The sequence below is a fragment of the Dendropsophus ebraccatus genome, chromosome 4, assembly GCF_027789765.1.
Source record: "Dendropsophus ebraccatus isolate aDenEbr1 chromosome 4, aDenEbr1.pat, whole genome shotgun sequence".
NCBI classification, from domain to species: Eukaryota; Metazoa; Chordata; class Amphibia; order Anura; family Hylidae; genus Dendropsophus; species Dendropsophus ebraccatus.
This window is the reverse complement of record NC_091457.1, coordinates 113257779-113279543: the sequence shown is the minus strand read 5'-3', so window position 1 is coordinate 113279543 and position 21765 is coordinate 113257779. Positions and strand designations below refer to the sequence as shown.

At 40.5% G+C, this 21765-nt stretch overlaps 1 protein-coding gene across 1 annotated transcript in view; it reads left to right on the top strand.

Annotated features, from left to right (window-relative positions):
- Nucleotides 1-21765, top strand: part of COL7A1 (collagen type VII alpha 1 chain) — a 131959-nt gene that overhangs the window by 45342 nt on the left and 64852 nt on the right. The window contains exons 12-33 of the mRNA XM_069967921.1: nucleotides 1144-1290; nucleotides 1372-1548; nucleotides 1835-1987; nucleotides 2626-2748; nucleotides 3036-3182; nucleotides 3460-3585; nucleotides 6709-6852; nucleotides 7937-8062; nucleotides 8561-8704; nucleotides 9842-9964; nucleotides 10737-10883; nucleotides 11503-11628; nucleotides 11923-12069; nucleotides 12156-12292; nucleotides 12640-12766; nucleotides 15961-16104; nucleotides 16434-16600; nucleotides 19049-19075; nucleotides 19192-19236; nucleotides 19339-19431; nucleotides 21246-21281; nucleotides 21366-21419. Coding sequence (XP_069824022.1) covers nucleotides 1144-1290; nucleotides 1372-1548; nucleotides 1835-1987; nucleotides 2626-2748; nucleotides 3036-3182; nucleotides 3460-3585; nucleotides 6709-6852; nucleotides 7937-8062; nucleotides 8561-8704; nucleotides 9842-9964; nucleotides 10737-10883; nucleotides 11503-11628; nucleotides 11923-12069; nucleotides 12156-12292; nucleotides 12640-12766; nucleotides 15961-16104; nucleotides 16434-16600; nucleotides 19049-19075; nucleotides 19192-19236; nucleotides 19339-19431; nucleotides 21246-21281; nucleotides 21366-21419 — 2660 coding nt within the window. The remainder of the gene's footprint in view (nucleotides 1-1143; nucleotides 1291-1371; nucleotides 1549-1834; nucleotides 1988-2625; nucleotides 2749-3035; nucleotides 3183-3459; nucleotides 3586-6708; nucleotides 6853-7936; nucleotides 8063-8560; nucleotides 8705-9841; nucleotides 9965-10736; nucleotides 10884-11502; nucleotides 11629-11922; nucleotides 12070-12155; nucleotides 12293-12639; nucleotides 12767-15960; nucleotides 16105-16433; nucleotides 16601-19048; nucleotides 19076-19191; nucleotides 19237-19338; nucleotides 19432-21245; nucleotides 21282-21365; nucleotides 21420-21765) is intronic.

The window sequence follows — 21765 nt, the reverse complement described above, 5'->3', positions numbered from 1 at the left end:
TTGTACCTCCCAGAGCCCACACTCTTGCCAACAATTGTCTTCTTGGCTCACAGGGCCAACATAGGGAGTTACCTAGTTGGATGGAATTATTGGAAGCCATTCAAAGGCAGTTTTAGAAAATAGTAACACAATAAGAGAACAACATGAAAGAACATAGCACTGGTCGTCCTCACATAACCTCATGACGTACCTGGGCTACATAAACAGTCATTATATTGATATGTATTATAGCAAATACTTGTAATATAGGGATCACAGGCCCCCATTGTCAGTGGAAATACCCTTCCCTATAAAATGTAAGCAGATGGTCTGTAGATAAAATAATCTGCTTTTTTCATCCAGAAATCTGAGCCATAGGCTATTTTTTTGTGCCATGTCTTGTTTTACTCATTGGTATGGAGACATTTTACCTTACCTTATGGTGAGTGTGTTTAGGCAATACTATAACTATAGGGGGTTCAGTGCTTGTAGTTGCACCCTGCTTTAGAGTCTGATGGAGCCCCATAGTCTCCAATGTCGTATAAAAGGATGTCAATGAGGATGTCAATATAAATGCAAAGTAATGCTTAGAGGTCCTAGAGATCTTTTGTATTATGAGCAAGAAGGGCCTGAATTCAGCATTTGTGCCAACATGCTACCTTATCAATGCCAACCAAGGAACTTTTAATGAACTTTAATTAATTAATAAAATACTGTGTACTAGCTGAGTTTACCAACAGCCTATGTTAGAGCAATAAAAGTTCCAGCAGATGCAACTGGTAAATCCACAGTAAGGGATTGCTGCCCGTTTTCCATGTACCATAGAGGCAGATCATGCAGCTGCTATGGGAACCACGAAATATGGGGTCCAGCCTTAGTTGGCTGGATGCCTTATTTGCAGTGGGTGATGAAGACCTGTGCAGGGATTACTTCTCTAAACACAACTGCTGTCCTCATAGAAACATTGGCAATTTTGTGATCGCCTAAAGAGTCCCTAGTGTCACAGTTTTTTCTACTGTGTCCGTCTCTGTCCAGAATAGTAGGGAGCTCTAATCTACTTCTGAGTATTGTCTTCAGCTTTTTATTACACATTGATTGCATCTTATTTGCAGATACAGATGACAAACACATCAGCAGAGATTTTACAGATTTTTTTTTCTGCAGGGGAAGACACTAAAGACTTTGATGTGGGCCCAACCATTAATTCGTATGCCATCCAGAATCTCCAGGCTAGCACTGAATATACTGTATCTGTCAGTCCACTGTTTGGAGCTACAGAAGGACCAGCAGTGTCTACCAGAGTCAAAACAGGTAAAAAATACAAGTAAAAAGTTATATATAACCAAAAATGCATTATTTTTTCCCTCTCCCATGTGTATCCTTTACTTTCAGGTAGCAAAGATGTTTGTTCTGTCTTGGTGTGCTTCATGATATATCATCCTTCTCTTCTAGAGTCTGGGATTGTACAGGTGCTGAGAACATTCGCTGACAGTCCAACCTCTATCCAGGTGACATGGAATCTAATCCCTGAAGCTACCGGCTACCGGCTGGAATGGAGAAGAGCTAGAGGTAGCTACATAACTACTCAGTCAGAAGAAGAATTTAAAGTGAATGTATCATCAGGCCCGGGCTGAAGCACTGGAGGCAGGCCAACCCACCCCCAGTGGGAGGTAACCCCCGCCCCTCTATGATAGGGCTCCATTGATTTTAATGGAGCCGCATCATAGAGGGGCGGGGGATTCTTCCCACTGGGGGTGGGTTGGCCCGCCTCTAGTGCTTCAGCCCGGGCCTGATGGTACATTCACTTTATAGACAACAACAGGTTATTGATTCCAACTTTGTGAATATTTTACAGGTGGTGCAAAAGGTCCGCAGGTTGTAAACTTTCCAACAACTGTCAACAAGTATGACATCACTGGTCTCCGACCCGGTACAGAATACCGCATTACCCTATTCACCCTGTATGATGGCAAAGAAATTGCCACACCTGCAACCACTTCTGAAACAGGTGAGAGGAGCTCTAAAACTATCTAACCATCCAACCATACATACAGTAGTAAAATACTATATGGACCATCTGTTGTCCAACAATTTGTTGTAGAGAACCCCTCATATCTCTTTAGGCCAAACAGTCCACGAGCAATTGAAAATATCTCTAAATATATCTACAGTATATATCTAAAAAGAAAATAAAATGATATATGTGTCTATATTTATATATATATATATATATATATAGAGAGAGAGAGAGAGAGAGAGAGAGGTAAGGAAGAGACGGCATTCCGATATGAAATAAAGGTATGAATTTTATTCACGTGTGGCGACATTTCCTTGAGAGAAAGAGACTCAAGTCGAAACGTCGCCACACGTGTTGGGTGAATAAAATTCACACCTTTATTTCATATCGGAGTGCCGTCTCTTCCTTATCTCCATTTACGTTCTGATGGTACCAAGGGTCGGTTACCTGGAGTCGTGCACCCAAGAGCTGGAAGCTCATTGACTGGAAGTCTGCACAGTGCAGTTCTATCCCATATATATATATATATATATATATATATATATATATATATATATATATGATGTATTGATTTTTTAAACACTTTACAAGTTAAATGGCCATAACGCATCTATTCTTACTCTTCAAAGGAAGGGCCGTTGGTGTTATCACAGACTTGCGGCTCATAGATGCCACAGGCAAGAGGGTACGGTTGGCATGGACTGGATTAACTGGGGCTACAGAATACAAAGTTGTAATTCGCAATGCTGATGGTAAGTTCCCTAAAAAAGATGAAGTAAGTTTTGTACCTCACACTTCACTAGAGTGTATATAAGCTCTACTGGAGAAAATGCCTTATGTCATTTGAAGTTTAAAATTCTATGCAGAATAATTCCTCAATATATGGCATAACCGTTTTTCTTGCGCAGAGCTGAATAGATAAAGGCTTATGTAATAAATGGATTATACTATATTTGATGACTATAAAGGTACTGTATATTGAGACAACAATCAGCACAGAATTTTGAGACTAACTTAACATTTTAAAATTTGCACACAGGATCCTTTGAAAGAACAACAAACGTACCTGGCAGCCAAAGCTCGATTGACATTGAGGATCTCCAAGAAGGCATAACTTATTATGTCCTGATATCAGCACTAATAGGGAGACGGGAAGGCTCCCCTGTTTCCATCACTGTCCGAACAGGTAATTTGTCAAATAAGTTTCTTAGTTAATACGAAGAATTCCCAAATAGACTGCCTGTAGATTGGAGAAGGGTTGACGGTAACAGGACTGTACATCGTGATGTATATTTATAAGCCAGTCCCAATCTGTGAAAGGCTTGGTGACAATCCCTTTGAGAATTATAGTGACTGCCATTAGAAGTTGTCACCCAAGAAGTCTCAGGGACTTCTATGTCGGGAAAGGGACCTTTTAAGGTTCTGATCAAGGTTGCCTAAGATAGATTCTTTTGTCATTACAGAAGCAGTGAGCTTTGGTACCATTACCAACCTCCGTGTTTTGGATGCCAGGAGAGGACGTATCCGTTTGGCATGGAACGGAGTGCCCAGGGCCACTGAATACAGGATCTTCATCAGAAATTCAGAGGGTAAGCCCCTCTCAAATCTTTCCTTACAGCAGCAGAGTATATTTTTCCGCTCATGCTGCCCTAAATTCTAGAACTATGATATACCATATACTATATAATATACCACCCCATAATATATTAATAAGTTACCGTCATGATCTATTGTTTAGAATCAATCTTTATCAGACATGCTGCTGTAAAATACTTTTAGTATACAATTAGTAAATGATATCACCATACTGAATAACAATATAGTGATCCCCCAAGATTATAATGGTCTTAGGATACAATTTTCAACATACAATATACCTTTTTGGACCATTGTAACTTGAGACCAGACGCAACATACAATGATACAGTCAGGATCTGCGACACATAACTAGATGATCGACCAATAAAAGTGTCAGTTTAACTGGTAAAGCCCCAGTATTAGTGAAAGGCATGCAGTGGTTGGCTGTCCAGTATAGTGTACAGTGTGGTACTACATTTCCTGTACTGATCTTTACCTGGGCCAGGATAAGCTGCTCTGGGCTAGGATGCCTCCTGTCCTCTACATAGAGAGTTATTTACAGTCCACTAGTTCTTTCTGACTGTTGTAAGGACTTTCATTACACATATTACTTATCTGCTTATTTTTCTTTAAATCCTCATTTTTTTTCTTATTTTGGGTGACATTTTGGGGGCTTCAGAACCAACTACCAGTTTCTCAATGAGTTCAGGTCTTAACATGCAATATTTTCGACATACAATAGTTTTCCTGAAACCAATTAAGGCTATGTTCACACTACGTAAAAGTACGGCCGTTGTTTCCATCGGCAACAACGGCCGTACTTTATGCAGTGTTGAACATTACCTATTCCTCTATGGGATCCCGGCCGGAGCGTATACACAGCGTGCACAGCTGATCAGCACGCGCCCGCATCAGAACCCTGCGGCCGGAAAGATCATTCGGCCGGTACTTAAGTAGCGGCCGGGATGATCAGAGCAGAGACCGGCCATTCCGTGACCCGACTAGGTCACGGAACGGCCGGTCTCATACGTAGTGTAAACATACAGGGAAAAAAAAGAGACAAATTTGGTCAGCTCTCCTAGAACACCATTCACACTAGGCAGGAGCACGTTGCTATGGCTGAAGTTGCAAACACGCAAAAACACAGAAAAATGCAACAGCTCACCGCAATGGCAAGATACAGACCCACTACAGACATGAAAATAGTTAAAAGCAGCCCCCCAACTGCCAAAAAAAAACTTCCATAAAAATAATGAGGCTCTTGGTTACCACTTGAAAATGGTATAAACTGCCCCACCACGTTACGGTGGCCTCATACTCGGGACAGTCCTACACTGTACTATGGCCTCTCCATGGCATGAAATACGCCTATGCTCTGGGCATGCAAGATACGTCTAATACCAGCAAGAGTAGTGTAAACAGAGCCTAATGATATAATTTGAGGGACCACTGTACAACTAAATATAACCATACCATGAATTACACTACAATGCAATAACATACTGTTGAGGAATAAAAAAGAGTATTCAAAGACAGAGTACCATCATACTGCTGACTGAATAAAGGAATAAAGCACTGATCATACACATACATAGGCAGAATAAGCAGGTAAATAAATAACAGGTGGCGTCTTCTCTGATTGTGGTCTAACACTCTCTCATTTCTCCTCTATCCAGTCCAGGCTATCATGACAACTTTTTCAAATTATGGCTTCGCTCTTTGCCGTGTAGATATCTTAATCTAGTTGTATTTCGAGTATGTCACTACACATTATAGAAACACTTATTCCACTCCTGCACCCTCTTTAATAATATTGCCCTATTGCTATCCCAAGTGCTGTTCCTGTCATCAGTACTATTATTGACACAAGAAGTGAGCCTGTTGTGTTGCCTACTGACCCTACATTTCCCAGATCTTCACACTTCATCTTCCAGTTTGCCTATTGTGGTCTTATCTCTTTCCCAGAAAAGTGATTCACGATCACTCAACTATGCACATGATGTGCAAAAAAACAAAAATGAATTATCTTGCCAGACCGCCTTGATTTATTGGCCCCAATCCCAATACAGATGGTCACATGTGCAATGTATACACATGCCATGGTGGTCAGGGGTCAAATTGATTTGGTTGCATGACCAAAGTTGCTGTGTAGCCCTAGCCATATCCTGCATTAACTATTCTGTGCCACAGTAGCTCTTCTGTGGGACTGAACCAAATGACTAAGCGCATCAATCAGTATTGGGTGCCCATGACATTGTCACTGGTTGCCCTTCCTTGGACTGCTTTTTTAGGAATTAACTAAGGCCTACTGAAAATATCGTACTAGATCTGTTGTTTTGGAGATGTTTTCACCCAGTCATCTAGTCATCACGACCTGGTCACACTCTCTCAGATGCTTACATGTGCCTGTTCTGTTCTTTGGTAGTGTTCTCCAACAACCTGCAGTGGTTGGGAGTTGTAGTTCAGCTGGAGAGCCATGAGGTGAAAGCCAATGCATCATATTTTACCCTGTATATACCCCACAAAACACTTGCTTAACTTGTTATTAGAAAGTTGTTAAACCTTAAAGTCTTATTTCTGATGCTTGCTGTTTTTTTTTTTTGTATATATAACCTGTAGATGGGACAGAGAGGAGTCAGGTGATTTCTGGAGACCAAACAACATATGAACTCACTGATGTACAAGAAGGCATTACCTACGTAGTTAGAGTCACACCTGTGGTGGGGACCAGAGAGGGACTCCCTGCAACCATCAACGTCAAGACAGGTGGGAGTAACACTACAGATACTTCTATACATGAGGTACTTTTGCCATCTTTTCTGACACATGTTGGTTTTTCAGAAGATACAGTAGTGGCCGGAGTTGCAAACCTTCGGATAGTGGCGACAACATCATCCAGAATTAGGATTGCATGGACTGGGATTGCCAGAGCTACTGGTTACAGGGTCACATGGAGACAAAGTGATGGTAAACTATCTATCTATCTATCTATCTATCTATCTATCTATCTATCTATCTATCTATCTATCTATCTATCCATTTCGCAGTCCTGTTTCACCTGTTTAAGATAGGTTCAAGTTTTATACTGTTTCTCATTTCTAAAGCACCTCATTATTTTTTGTCTTTTTACTAAGGTCGAGAGATTAGCAGAACGCTACCAACAGGAACAACAACTTATGACATTGAACCTTTGCAGGGAGGCAACGTATATGTCATTGGGGTAACAGCTTTAATTGGCAACTCTGAAAGCAGTCCCGCAACTATCACAGCCCGGACAGGTAATGTGCTGCCTTAAGCAGATACTTATTTTCGTCTATGCCAATCAGATCAAAAGAAAAAAAAAACCTTGGTTCTCAAACTGCTCTGAACTCAAACAGTTCAGTTCTCAAACAGTATTTTCAAGGAAAGCTTGCTACAGTTTTCAAACTCTTGCTCGGTTCTCCAACACTTTTTTGGTACCCAGCCTTGAATTATAGTAATACCTCTGAATTTGAATTGTTCGGTATTTGAATGAAAATTTACCTGGAAGTAACGTTCGGAATTCAAACTTTGCTCGGCATCCGATCGTTTTTTTGTGAGTGTAGGTTGCGGGTTGTATGTGGTGAGTTTAGCACTGGTTAGGCTTCACAAGCAGTACAGTACTTTATAAGACTGCTGGAGTGCAAATACAGTAAAGTAGTAGTACAGTCAGTGCACCACCATCTCCCATCTGTTACAGTGCTGGGGTTGAGGTGCACTATACAGTAAAGGATGAGTGAGGAGTTAGTGACTTCTGTACTATAAATGCTGGTTTTGTTGAATGTTTCTTGATTATAATGTACTAAACAGTATAGAGCTATTCTGTAATGTCCTGTACAGTATAGTGCTGTTCTGTAATGTCCTGTATAGTATAGTGCTGTTCTGTAATGTCCTGTACAGTATAGTGCTGTTCTGTAATGTCCTGTAGGGATTAAACTGGGCACTTCTCAATGTAATATGTGGGTACTGTAGGTAATTATTGGTGGGTGCTGGAACCAATTAAACACATTGACATTATTTCCTTTTTGAAGACACTGATCGGTTCTCAGACTGCCTTCCTGAACCAATTAAGTTTGAGACACACAGATACATTGAATAAGAAACAGCACCTCTCCTGTCTATGGGATGTGTCTGCTATTGCAGTATAATCACACACGACCTGTGGAGAGGTTTAGTACTGATTTTTGAGAACACAGTCATGTTTTTCAAACCCTATGCATCCCCTGTGATGATGTTTCATGCACTACTGAGTTGCTCTCCTAATAGGACATTACGCTTGCAGCAACTTGACAGGCTGACTCTACTATTAGTACTTTATATATATAATATCTTTTATTCCTGCAGATGAAGATTCTGCTGACCAAGTGACCAACCTGCGAAGCAGTACCATTGGAGATAATGTTATTCGTCTAGAGTGGAGCCCAGTTGCAAGAGCAACAAACTATAGGATCACTTGGAGACGCAGAGATGGTTTGTCTTTCATACTATGTATCGTCACAATTGAAAATGGGCATAAGGGCACAGAGCCTCAATCTCCTATAGGCCATCCTGTTGCCAATCCCTTTACATCCACCAACTTCTGAGGCCCAGTGGTAGACCGCAATAAGCACTGTCAGCTACTGTGGAGCAGCCAACATTTATATCTCATCAGCTGTTTAGCTAAGTTTGTATCAGACATGACATTATCATTCAAGCTCTATATTGATGTTTTTTTTCTAAAGTGACAGTATGGTAGTTTTATTTTAGTACCATTGAGTTGTAGCTGGACTTAGCTTTACCAAGAGCAAAGTCTGAGTTTGCTGCCCTATTCCTATCTCTAGATGCCCTGGCTAAGGCAGAGTGGCATGGGTCTATAATTATAAGCCCCACCAGCCCACCCTGCCATACTGTCTGTCACAGCGTTTGGCTGTCCACTGTTATATATGTATTAATGCATTTTACTTTTTAATATGTTGGTCTTATTTCCAGGCGTTGAGGTTTCAAGATTGGTAACCAGAGATGTAACATCTGTGGACATCACAGATTTAGTTCCTGGGACAGCCTATACCATCTTTGTCTCAGCTGTGGTTGGCACAAGCGAGAGTGAACCCGTGTCTATTGTTGCACAAACAGGTAATGTATAGGTTAATGGCAAGGCAAGTTTATTTGTTTTTAATTGATTGAGCTAGTCTTTGTAGCAAAAAGTGGTGCAATCTCTGGTCATACTGGATTCTGATTGCTCATAGGCCTATCGATTGGGGCATATCTTTGCCAATTCTAAAATAAAGTCTAATATTATTCCAATGTAGTTTGGGTTTTGTGCAGTATATTTGAAAATTGCAATATTGATGCAAAATACCTGAGAATTACTCTGGGTTCCTGTGTACCATGGGGCACCTGGGAATAAAAACTCAATAAGTACACTACAATAACCTAGCGGTATTTACTAGATGGCAGTATTGTGAGTCATTTATCAAAATTTTGTGCCAGAAAGAAAACCATTGTAGACAGTCTTCAGTTTCTGTCCAAAAGGGGACATTTTGGCGGAGTGTCCAAAGACCTGATTAGCATTTGAAAAAAAGAGAGTAAAGAACGCTTGCATGTACCGTTTAACCTTCAAGGAGAAGGGATGAGACAAGGTAACAATAGACATGACTCTAGTAATTAGCATCAGAACAAAGGCCACAGGGAGACCCGGCCATTTGATGAAGATCCTCAATGGACTCGATGTGCAAATGAAGAATTTTAGACAGCAAAAAGGGCAGTTTCAAATAGTGGTCATGCCCATTGTTGAGAACAAATGTAAGGCTTCTTCATCAGGACCATCTAGATTAGACAGCCTGAGCTGTGTCCTCTCCAAGATCGGCACTCGTGTGGCTTAATTGTGCCACCAGGGCTGCATGAACAATAGCTAGTTTGTTAATGTGGCCCTTAGCTTTAATCAGCAGTTGGCCACATATTCTCTATTACATGGGGAGATGTGTAGCCGATGGCAGATTATTTTTTGCAGGTCAGAATTAAAGGATCAGCATTTCAGACACATTTATCATCCGGTGAAAGGTTGATTCCTTGTTAAATTTTGGACATTAGAACAGATTTATTATATGCAGTACAACAGAATAAAAAATATGTCTAAACAAAGGACAGAGAGTCTTAAAGAAAGATGGTGCAAGGACAGAAAGAATTGATAAATTCCTCCATAATTAAAATTTTTTCTGGATATCTTTGTAATCCACTAATATGTTATGCTTTCTTCCCATTCCCTCGCAGCTCGGCAGGAGGTTGGAGCTGTGACAAGTCTGCGGATATTTGAGAGCCAGAATATTATAAGAGTGACATGGGTTGGGGTTCAAGGAGCTACAGCTTATAAAGTCTCCTGGAGCCCTGAGAGCGGTATGATGTCTTATTTCTTTTTAAAGCTGCCATAATAAGCTTACATTGCAATGTCACAGTTAATATATAGGTGGTAAAATCATAGGATGTCACAGGGATACATGGAAAACTGAAAGCCCAGTCACATGTCGCTACATGATATTGAGGGGCTGCACCTGTATTGAAGTGGCACCTGTCTTGCATGGCATCAATGCAAGTCTCTATACATCTATAGTATCATGTGCACATGTGGTCCTGGAGAAAACAGTAAAAATACTTATATTGATCTTATTCTTAGCTAGAAAGGCCATTGCTATGAAATGGATTGTTCCAAGACCTCCCTCACTTGAAATGAGGAAAAATTTAGTAAATAATGTAGTACATATGAACAAGTATTATGCATGCACAGAAAGTGTCCAAATACTATAAAATATATCTGCATCTTCCATTCCTTCATTACAATAGTGGATTGTTGTTGCGTATTCTTAAATGGTATGTATGTTTGTTACACACATGGAGAATTGACTGTATAACGTATTGCAGAGCAGTATACTGATGTATATGATGTACTGTTCATGCTTATTTGCTTTGTTTTTTCTTGTTTTCTTTTTATACATGATTATGTTGTATGTTGCTATTCTATTATGCCATGTTGGCATCTGTCAATGTTTTTCTCTGTACACAATGACATGATTCTCTGATTCTATAAGTTTATAAAACCGAGTAAAAAAAAAATACTTATATTATATTCAGCAGCTCAGAGATGACCTGATGATATATGTTGTTTTTGTAGGTGGTCCTGAACAAACTAGAGAGGTGCCGGGTAATACCAACTCATTTGAGCTGGTGAACTTGGAGCCAGGCATACGATATGTTGTAAAGGTCACTGCACTGGTGGGCAATCGGCAGGGGGAACCGGTGTCTGAGACTGTTAAAACACGTAAGTAACCTACAGTGCCACTGTGAAATCCTTGTCTTGCTAGCATTACCTGCATCCACTTTATTCCTGTCATTTTGAGACCCTAGTCCTTCCCGTAATAGATTGGTAGGTTCTACCTTCAGTCCAAACAGCCAGGGAATAGTTTATAGACACAACATAGGGGATGTATGTACAGGGCCTTGGTTGCGGAGTTGCGGGGGGGAGATTCTATAATAAAAAAATGAGGATCCCCTTCCTGGTATAACCATAAAATTGGCTTGGTCTCCCCAACACTGGCTTTCCATACCTTGCAGAGTAGAAGGTAGCTTATCCCGCAGTAGGTTCCACCTTTGAGATATTCATGGCCCAAAGCCACCACAAGCTTTCTTTTCCCCATGGCAAAAGGTTTAATTTATTGCCCATACCCTGCGTCTTAACACACAGCCGAAGGCAAAGTGGCTTTGTGGTGCTTCCCCTGGCAGCCAGCACCTATGACAAATACCCCAGTTGTTCCCTCTAAGACAGTTGCGTGACTCTTTCTAGTTTAACCTTTTTCATTATGTTAATTACAACTCCACCTATTTTGACATGAAATCACCTTTTTGTATAGTGTAAAAATATTTTACTTGCTTGTTTCTAGCGGATTTTCCAGTAGGTCCTGTAAGAGACCTAAGGGTAACAGATGTAACACGTCAAAGAGTGAGACTTAACTGGTTGTCAGTTGCTGGAAGCACCGGATATCGTATCTACTGGAGACGGGTGGATGGTAAGCACCATATTGACCCATGCTAGTTCACATCCTAATTCATAGTTGGTACATCCTATTACTTTATAGGTCATGGCTTACTCTTTATATTCCCATGATTCCAGAGCGATGTACATGTGATAAGGGGCTAACATACAGAATGTACACAAATAGAATGTAACATAACGGCATAAAATGGTAAATGACAGACTTGTACATAGGCAGAAAGGACCCTGTCTATGAGGGCTTACAATTTACAAACTATCTTCAGATATGTTTATAGTATTATAATGCACTTATTTCCTTATTTTAAAGGTGGACCTGAATCAAGTCGTGTGGTGTCTGGAGATGTAAGGTACTATGACCTTGACAACCTTCAAGCTGGTGCCCGTTATCAGTTCCGTGTGGCCTCTCTGTCCGGGAACAGAGAGAGTGAAGCTGTGTCAGTCTTGGCCAACACTGGTCAGTTTCATCTGATACCAGTATCGGAGTATGTTTATATGGCGTCATAGAATAGATCCTTAATTGCACAACTTTTTCCTTCTCAGCCTGTGGGACTGGTAGAACAGACATTGTATTCATGGTGCACACAACTCAGGATAATCAGTTCAACGAAGAGGCCATTAAAAGATTCCTCTCGCAGGCGGTATCTTCAGTGGGGCCGCTGGGACCTGATGCTACACAGGTACTTCTGACTGACAGGTGGCACACATGGTCATCAACAACTCTAGATTAGCAAGACTCTAGACTAGATAACAAGTTTAACTTTGGCAAGTTTGAGTCTAACATGTTGCTTGCACAGGATTTCCTTTAACTTCTTGATGACTTGCAATATAACATGGCAGCTCCTACTGAAAACAGCAGGGTATTGCAGAGATGTACTGTATATTGAACTACTTGATTCTGCTGTACTGTTAAATAGCAGAGGAACCATTAGGACCCCTCAGGCACCAGAGCTAGGTTACAACTGTGACATCTGCACTCCCTATAGCTATGCCTATCCAAATCTATGTAGCCATTTCGTCATTTCAGATCTCAATTGGAGCCTACAGTTTCCGCCAGCGTCCCTCAGTCTTGTTGAACCGTTCCAGCGAGCTGCGGTCAGTTGTGCAACAAATTGAAAACATCCCATTCTCTGATCCTAGTGGGACCGCTATTGGTAATGTGGCCAAAATAATGTAACTGTTTAACATCTCATTCAGATATCTGTCTTCTTGGAGAGTGTTTTTAGCAGAGTGTTGGAAATTGTCGATAATGTATAGCAAGCAATTTAAAAGGAATCTATCAGCTGCAACTCATGTTCCTAAGTGCTAAAACTGGTAGATAGCTGTTGGAAAAAAGGAGACACATTGTACCTTCAGGGCCGATTCTTGGTTTTCTGCTGCCTGAGGTGAAACCTGAAATGGTGCTCTCCCTGTGCACACACCACCCATTGACCCCCACTTTCCCCAAGCTTATTGAAAATTAAGTAAGTAAGCCAGGTGTGCAGAAAACCTGCAGCTTATAACCATAAATGCATACACAATCCAGCTCCACCATAAATCACCCTGCTCGATCTTCCATCCTTGGTGAGGATAAGACAGAAAAAGTTTAAAAGTTTCTGAGTGCGTGTAGAATTTTCCAATCTTTATTGCTTCTTCAAGAATAAAGTCACCTGACATATACAGGAGTCAATGCATTGTGACTACTCCTGGTGATCTTATTCATGGTCATACTACAATTACACCTTGTGCTCCATTTATAGTGGTAGTGATCACTTGTAGTTTAGTGATGTGTGAAGCATATAACAGTACCTATATTGTGGTAAATGCTTGTAATCAAAGTATTTTAGGAGTGATACCTTTATTGGCCAACAAAAATTACTTTGATTGCAAGTATTTACGATATGGATTTTCCTGGCTAACACGGTACCATACTATATATTTTTTTCTAACTATAACAGTGCCTACAAAGTGTTTGCAGTCCTGACTTCCTTGCATTCTACGACTATGTCCAGCTATCATTTGCAGGTCATGGGGTCAAAGAAGTCAGTGGTGTATAGCAGACACTATAATTTATGGCCACTCCATAAAATCTGCAGCTTCTACAAATCTGCTGCTTGAGCAATAAACAGCCCTGGGTATCTTTTATATATGTCTGTGCTTTCAGAACATAAAGAAATGCATTTATTTTCCAGTGCAAAGTGTCAAAGGTGTTTTCCCAAGTGCTGAGACTTGTAAGCCTCCTCGCTTCTCCTCACTCCTTCTCGCTCCCCCTCCCAAGGATGGGAAGGGGAAAATAGAGACATTACAGCCCTCAGTATTTCATGGATTTGGGAAAGTCTGTTTGACACACCAGAAAATGAAAGCATTGTTTCTACATTCTGGAAGCACAGACAGATATATGAAAGGTACCATGTGTCTTCTTGACCAAACTGGTGTCTAATAGTGTCAGCAATTTGGAACATGAATTCCAGCAGACAGCTTTACTTTAATGGACCACTGTCTAGAGGTAGAAGTGCTGAAGTCTGCATGCTTCCAGTTGATAAGTTAGTGATATAAAAATCCAGAATCATGGCATGGACACCCAGGCCAAATCTACCGTTGATCATTATATACTTTCTGTTCTGAGTTTAATTTCATATAATATCAGAAGCACCATTATCAGAAATCACAATCTCAGAAATGCGTACCATTTTAGGTCCGGGTGCTAAGACCCCCGCTGATCGCTAGAATATAGGGGCAGAAGCGCTCAGCAGCGTATGCTCAGCCCCTTCATCTCTGCTATATGGAGATGAATTCTGTAGATTGCTAATACAAGCAGTCTACAGAATAATAAAGGAAGCCTATTGAACTTCCGTCTAGAAGTTCTATAGGCTCCATTATAATTCAGTAGACTGCAGTTATAGCAGAGATAAAGGAGCAGTGCGCACGCTATTCAGCATATCTGCCCTTTCGTTCTAGCTATTGCAGGGGTCTCAGCACCCAGATCCCCAAGGATATGCACTTCTGACTTGTCTCTATGACATATCAGAATTTTTTACAAATTAGAGTTACACTTTAAATGGGGTATTTCCATCTGAGAACATTATCTAGTTAGTTAGGGCATAACTAGCTAATTAAGGGGGGTCCAACCACTGGGACCCCTTGTGATCTCAAGAACAGAGACTTTGGTTTCACTTTAGAATGTAGATTAGTGGGTTGCACATGCACGCCATCGCTTTATTCATTCTATATAGGACCTAGAAGAAACAGCTTTGGGCTATGTTCACATTGCGTATGAATCCGTCCGTAGATCGTACGCCGCCGTACATGTGCGGCTGAAACTAGGGGCGTGGGAAAAATAGACATCCGTCCGGATGCGTACGAACCGCGAACATACGCCCGTTGTACAGTTATGCTTTACTAGCTTGTTTCGAAGCGATCTGAGGCAGGTGATTTACTTGGAAATCTTCGCCCAGCCCCGTAAACCACACAGAACCTTTTGGATCGAAAAATCAAGTTCAATTTGGCTGAAATAAGTACTCCGTACGGGACCGCATGGAAATCCACGGCCGTGAGTTTCAACATTTCCGTCCTCAAACAATGGTCTTGTTCATTTTTCACGGCGCTGTATACGATCCGGCCGTAAGCTCATACGTAGTGTGCACTGTACGGGCGAATATCGTATACTTTCAAGCGAACGCATCAACCTCAAAACTACGTGCGTATATTCGCTGTTTGCACTACGGACGGATTCATACGCAGTGTGAACATAGCCTTACACAGATATACACTATTCTCACGCATCGAGAATTAATAGAACAGTGGCGCATGCCCAGCCCATTGCTCCTTCCTAACAGAACACCGAGGTGTCTGTTCTCCAGATTGTGTGTGTATGTGTGGGGGGTGAAATATGTATGGATAGGTGATGACTATCTCTGATGGGAAACAGTTACTGGGACCACAACTAATAATAATAACAGGGGTCCTGTGTGCCCCTAGTTGATAGGAGCAGTGGTCAGACATGTGCACTGCTGCTCCATTAAACTCCTGACATCCACTGATCAGGTATTCTCCAATTTTGCTGACTATACAGCTTGTTCTGTTGATTTGCCATTAAGTATATTTAGTTTTATGCCAAACAATTTATAGATGAAGAATAAAACTATCAGTCCCAGAATACAATGCAGCATATACAAGTTTAGGTAACTTGTTTGGAGTGTGTCCAGCTCTGGAGTATAATATAAGCTGTGACTTCAGATCAGAGCAGGAATATCGTGTAGCTTAAAATATGTACTGTATATAATGTATGATGGAAGATCTGCACTTTCTTTAGCCTTAACTCCCCCCATCAATATGGCCATAATTACATACTACATTTGCTGTTCTTTAGGTGGTGCCATAGATTTTGCAAGGAACTATTTATTCACTCCAGCCTACGGCAGAAGAAGGAATGTTCCCGGTGTTCTGGTAGTCCTTGCAGATACTCCATCAACAGATGATGTTCTCCAGGCAGCAAATGCCATCAAAACTTCAGGTAAATAATATGTGTATCATCATGTTGCATGTATTATCAGGTACTGAATTAAAAAGTTTCCATTGATGGGTACCAGATGAGGCCCTAGGAAGATTGGTCTCTTTACAATGTGAAGGAAAAGCGTTATCACCCATGGTTACAGGAAGGTGTTACACATATATACTGGTATAATAGTGGAGTTTGTAGCTATACACTGAGCATACAGTACAGACCTCTACATATACCTATATGCAAAAGATCACAGGCTTAAAGCTTAAAACTAACAGGTTGAGGATAATAGGTCATGTGGTTTTAGAACATCCTAAAGTCACCTCTTTGCCTTTCTCTAGGTATTCGGGTTTTAGCAGTGGGAACAAATGAAGCTGACCAGGAACAGCTACGTAGAATAGTCTCTGGTCAGAATGACCGAAACGTCTTCTATACCTCGGAATCTGCAAACATGAACAGCCTCGTGGATCCTTTAGCAGAGGCAATATGTACTGTTACCCAAGCTGAAGTAAGTCAGTGAATTTATACCTGCTGGTATAAACATATCTCTATGCTAAAAAATAATAATAAAGGAAATAATATAAGGGAGGACTAGATGGACCAAGTGGTCTTTTCCTGCCAACAGTCTTCTATGTTTTTTTGAAAAGTGACACAAAGTGCAGAAATATCCCTGTAGCCGCAATCATTACTTGATGTCATATATGCCTAGTGCTGTGAACCTCCAGAGACATGGGCATCCACATTTGTGACTGATCAGATCGTTGTTACTTCGCCGCACTGTTATAGTCTAGATTTAGTCTAAAATCGATGAACTGTAAAACTTCTGCTGCTGAGTGATTCTTTTTTTGTGTTGCTTAGGAGCGTTGTACAGTGCAGTGCCCACCGGTAAGTATCGTGAATATGATGGTAAATTAAATATTGTCCACATAATTACAATACAATTATTACTATGGCTATATAACACAACACAAATAGGTTTTCCACCTAAGAGCTAAAAAATTAAATGCTAACTGCTCTTACTCACCAAGTCCCCCTTAGTATTTTGAGCAATCTCCTGTCTTTCTAGCTACTGCCATTCCTGAGTTACATATTTTTCTAAAAGCCGATCTATAACCAAGATAGGAAACTACATTTCCCGTGATGCATCTCCCTGATTGGTCCATTTGTGTACTCGCCCCCTTAGCTTTCTTTCCTGCCCACTGCTGTTATTACTATTGCAAAGTAAACACAGGACTGTTTTTTTTTCTGATTTTGCATCACATCACCCCAATATGTATTCCATACTAGCTGATCATGTAGCAGAGCTGACGTGCACATGGCGTAGCTATCTGTTACATAATGGGGAGTGGGGGTGTAACATTTACAATATACAGAGCTGTGACACAAAGACACATATGCCGGCATTCACTGACAGAAAGCAGAGATAGAACTATAACTTTTCATATTACAGAAACCTAGGCTCAAGGACACATGTAAGTCTATGGAAGCAGCACATGTGCATGGAGATGATGCTGATAATGTCTCCAAGTCAATAGACAGCTATCCTGGCCCCCAGAGAGGAGATCACATGTCCTGTGTCTACAAAGGAAGGGGGAAGAGCAAGTAGGCCGTTGTCAGAGTGGACATAGAAAAAAATGATTCTAGATGTCCGAAGTGGATAACTATGAGAAAAAAAACAGGGAAAGGGTGCAAGATAGGTTATACATGTATATAAGACACAGGGTGGTATTGGGAAGGGGAATAGTTTAGAATATTGTTTTTGTTACCTGGATAACCCCTTTAATAGTTTGAAAGCTTAAAATAAAAAATAAAAACAAATGTATCTAATGAAAGGTATAGCCACCTATCATTGATTATAATTATTATGATTGCATTAGTTGAACTATACTGTATGTCTGTACATAACTTTAATTATAATTGTTCACTGACAGAATTTGTTGCCAAGGAGAATTTTATCTAAAAGGTTCAATGCATGCCATAAAAAAATTATAAACCTCTGGTTATGTGTGGCTATGTGGCTATGCCCTTATAATGACATCCAAAATGCCCCCATAAACATTGGCAATCAGAGCCGAAAATTCTATGGGGTGGCTGGTATTAAAGGTTTACCCTTTAAAGAAATAGTCACAGACCATAATGGCTGAACAGATGTCTTTTACACAAGGAGGTACAAACACTTGATGGTTGCAAACTGACAATGTGGTACAGTAAGCTTGGCTATTGCAGCTCTAGCAGTTCTACACAGTGATATGAAAATGTGTGATGCTCCAACAGACAACTGAGGGTCAGGCTGAACCCAGAGTTGCAGCAGTCAGTGGCAGATTATAATACATCCATTTTGGGTGGCTGCCCTGGGCCCAAAATTACCATATACTTTCTTATTGAGAGAGGAGGGCCATGGGAACAGTGTGTGTGAGAAAGGCACAATTGAAAAGACCTGTAGATGCTATGGAGATGAAGTCTATTTACAAGGAGCGGGGACAATTGCGTCTCCTTTAAGGTATTTAGGCACCAAAGTCAAAATGAAAGTTATTTAGAAAAATTGCTGTTGTGCACAGTGATACATGATAAAACCTTACAGTTACACTTTAAATATAACTTTATTTAACTTGTACTGTGGTGCTTCTAAGCACTACTTGTACTACTGTAAGTGCTACCTTACTTATGGGGGAGTGCCCCTATTAATATTGCCAAAGAACCTTATAAACAGTAATAGTAACCCTCGTTTACACTTTAAGAGAATCCCTATAGATAGTGCTATTGAACTATATTAACATTTTCACAGTGCCTATATTAACAGCATCAGAAAATCTATTCTAACAGCACTGTAGTGCCAACATTAACAGCACCAGAGTGACTACTTTAACAGTACCTCAACATCCTTTTTAACAGTATCAGACACCTTGCTCAATTGCTTACATATTGAATAATTATTAAATGTTCTTTTCATATTTAGGGTGAGAAAGGTCAGAGAGGAGACACAGTAAGTACCCTACTAGGGCCTGAATGCATTTAAAGTTACAGAAAAAACTTCATAACTGTGATCAAGAATTTATTGTCTAGATATTTTTTTTATTTAAAGATGCATTCTGCTTTTAGGGAAGTGCCGGCCGTCCAGGGTCAGATGGAACACCCGGAGGCCCAGTACGTATTAAGAAAATACTCAAGAAATGACATTTCACTGTAACTGACATCAATAAAATGTGTTACGGTAGGTGGAAATTACAAATATTTTTTGTATTATAGGGTCGACCAGGTCCTCCTGGTCCACAGGGGCCAGTTGGTCCCCGTGGCCCACCTGGAGAGGGTACAGCCTCAAGAGGACCAAAGGGAGAAACTGTAAGTTACCAAAATATTGATAAAATCAATTAAATGTAATTTTGCCACACTCATTTTATTTTAAGCCACACCCTAAAGTGGAGCCACTCCCATTTATTTGTTGTCCAACATTTCCAGATTCAGCTCTGAGGACACTGACAACGGGGTGGAGCATGACACTGCAATTCTCTCTTTTTGTGTTTTTTAAATGCCTGTGTGATGCACCATTCTCTCAAGCTTCATTAGGGACATTGTATAACTTTTTCTTGGAGTCCTCCTTTAAATTTTATGTGTAATCGTTATTGTTTTCCAAGGAAGAAAGTTCTAAAATTTTGAAATAAACAAAGTCAAAATAAATCCCATAAAATATAAACAAAACAAAGCGAAGGTTTCATGGCGATTCCTGTCTGCACAACCAAAAAACACCAAGCGCAGCCTGGTTGTCTAGCTGTGGCATTTAGCTCCCAGACAAGGCAATCCCTGGTTGTGGGTCCAGGAATCTCTGTGTAGTACAAGCCTAAATCTATATAGTGCAAAGCCTATGTTCACACACGACCGTTGTTTTGAAAGTCAGATGTTTTTGAGTGTTTAGCATATTCCTACGTCTGACGTTGCAACATCAGCCATAGGAACATTATTTTAGCTTAAAGGGGTTATCCAGTGCTACAAAAACATGGCCACTTTCTTTCAGAGACAACACGACTCTTGTCTCCAGTTCAGGTGCTGTTTGAAATTAGGCTCCATTCACTTCAATGGAACTGAGCAGCAAAAACCCACCCAAGCTGGAAACACGAGTTGGGTTGTCTTTGGAAGAAAGTGGCCATGTTTTTGTAGCACTGGATAACCCCTTTAATATTGACTGCTGTCCCGTTTGAGTGTGTCCTGTAATAAAATTTCATTGACTTTAATGCAAAGGACAGGTAAAAAAAAAAGTACTATGTGTGAACAACTAAAAACAATGGCCATTGTTTGCGAAACAATGGACAGAAAAAAAATTGAAAAGTTCATTATTTTTGCAGCTCTATCGAACTATGGCCGTTGTTTGCTACATTGTGTGAACAATGATTGTTGTTTGTATTTACTTCAATGCAAATGATTGTATTATGGAAAGAACGTCTGTAGTGTAAATTAAAAATGGCCGTTCTTTTTATAAAAAGTATGTTGTGTGAAGATAGCCTAAGGCTATGTTCACACTACGTATATTTTCGTAAAACTACGGTCGTTGTTGCAGACTGCAACAACGGCTGTGTTTATTACGAAAATATACGTAACATTGCAGCCTATGTAATCCCGGCCGGAGTGTATACGGAGTGGCCACGAGCCGCCATACTGTACACTCTGTCCCTGCTTGTGCGTGTAACATGAAAATTTTTCTTCATGGAAAAATAAGACATTCTGTAAAAATAAGACCTAGCGCATCTTTGGGAGCAAAAATTAATATAAGACCCTGTTTTTTTCAGGGAAACAGGGTATGGCTCCATTGCCCCTTCTCCATCACCCCCTGACCTGAAATGCCAATATATCATCTGGCCAAGGCCGAAATATATAGATAGAGAGAAATCTGTAATTGTCCTACCTCTAATATTGTCTAGAATATTCCACTATGAATTGTAAAAGTATGTCCAGCTTTGCAGCAGCTAAATAGATATATAACGTATTCTTATAGGGGGAGCCGGGAGCTGATGGTCTCCCAGGAACGCCCGGTCGCCCTGGTAATCCTGGCACACCTGGCACCCTGGTAAGTTACCCTATAAAGCATGTTTTTAAACCGTCAATAGATCTGTACATGTATGATTTCTCCTGATTGATGAAAAGGCCCTCTCTTTTTATTTTAGGGAAGTAAAGGAGCTCAGGGAGAGAGAGGGGAAACAGTAAGTGGTCACTTTGCAAATATGAGTCCTTTTACATTAGTACTCTCAACCATTAATCCATTCACTTATGTTTTGATTACTTAGGGGGAACGCGGACCTGCAGGTCCAGTTGGTCCAAAAGGAGAGAGAGGATTGCCAGTAAGTTTAAGTGCCAGACAAAAAAAATCTTCCATTGCACACTTGTAAATACATTTTTTTTTCTTCTTAATTTTTTTCTTCATTTTCCATATTTAGGCTAAGTTCACACTATGTAACTGTGCGGCTGTATTTTTTATGCGGCCGTAAATGTGCGGATGAAACTACGGCCGTGGGAAAAAATAGACATGCGGCTGAAAACATACGGTCATTTACTTGGAAATCTGGTTCAACTAAAAATAACAAATAAAATCTTAAGAAAGTGATGCAAACACCTCTGGATGCATCTGGGAAAGCAGGGAATTAGTTTACATGAATCGCTATTACCGGGGTTTGCGATCCTCTGCAG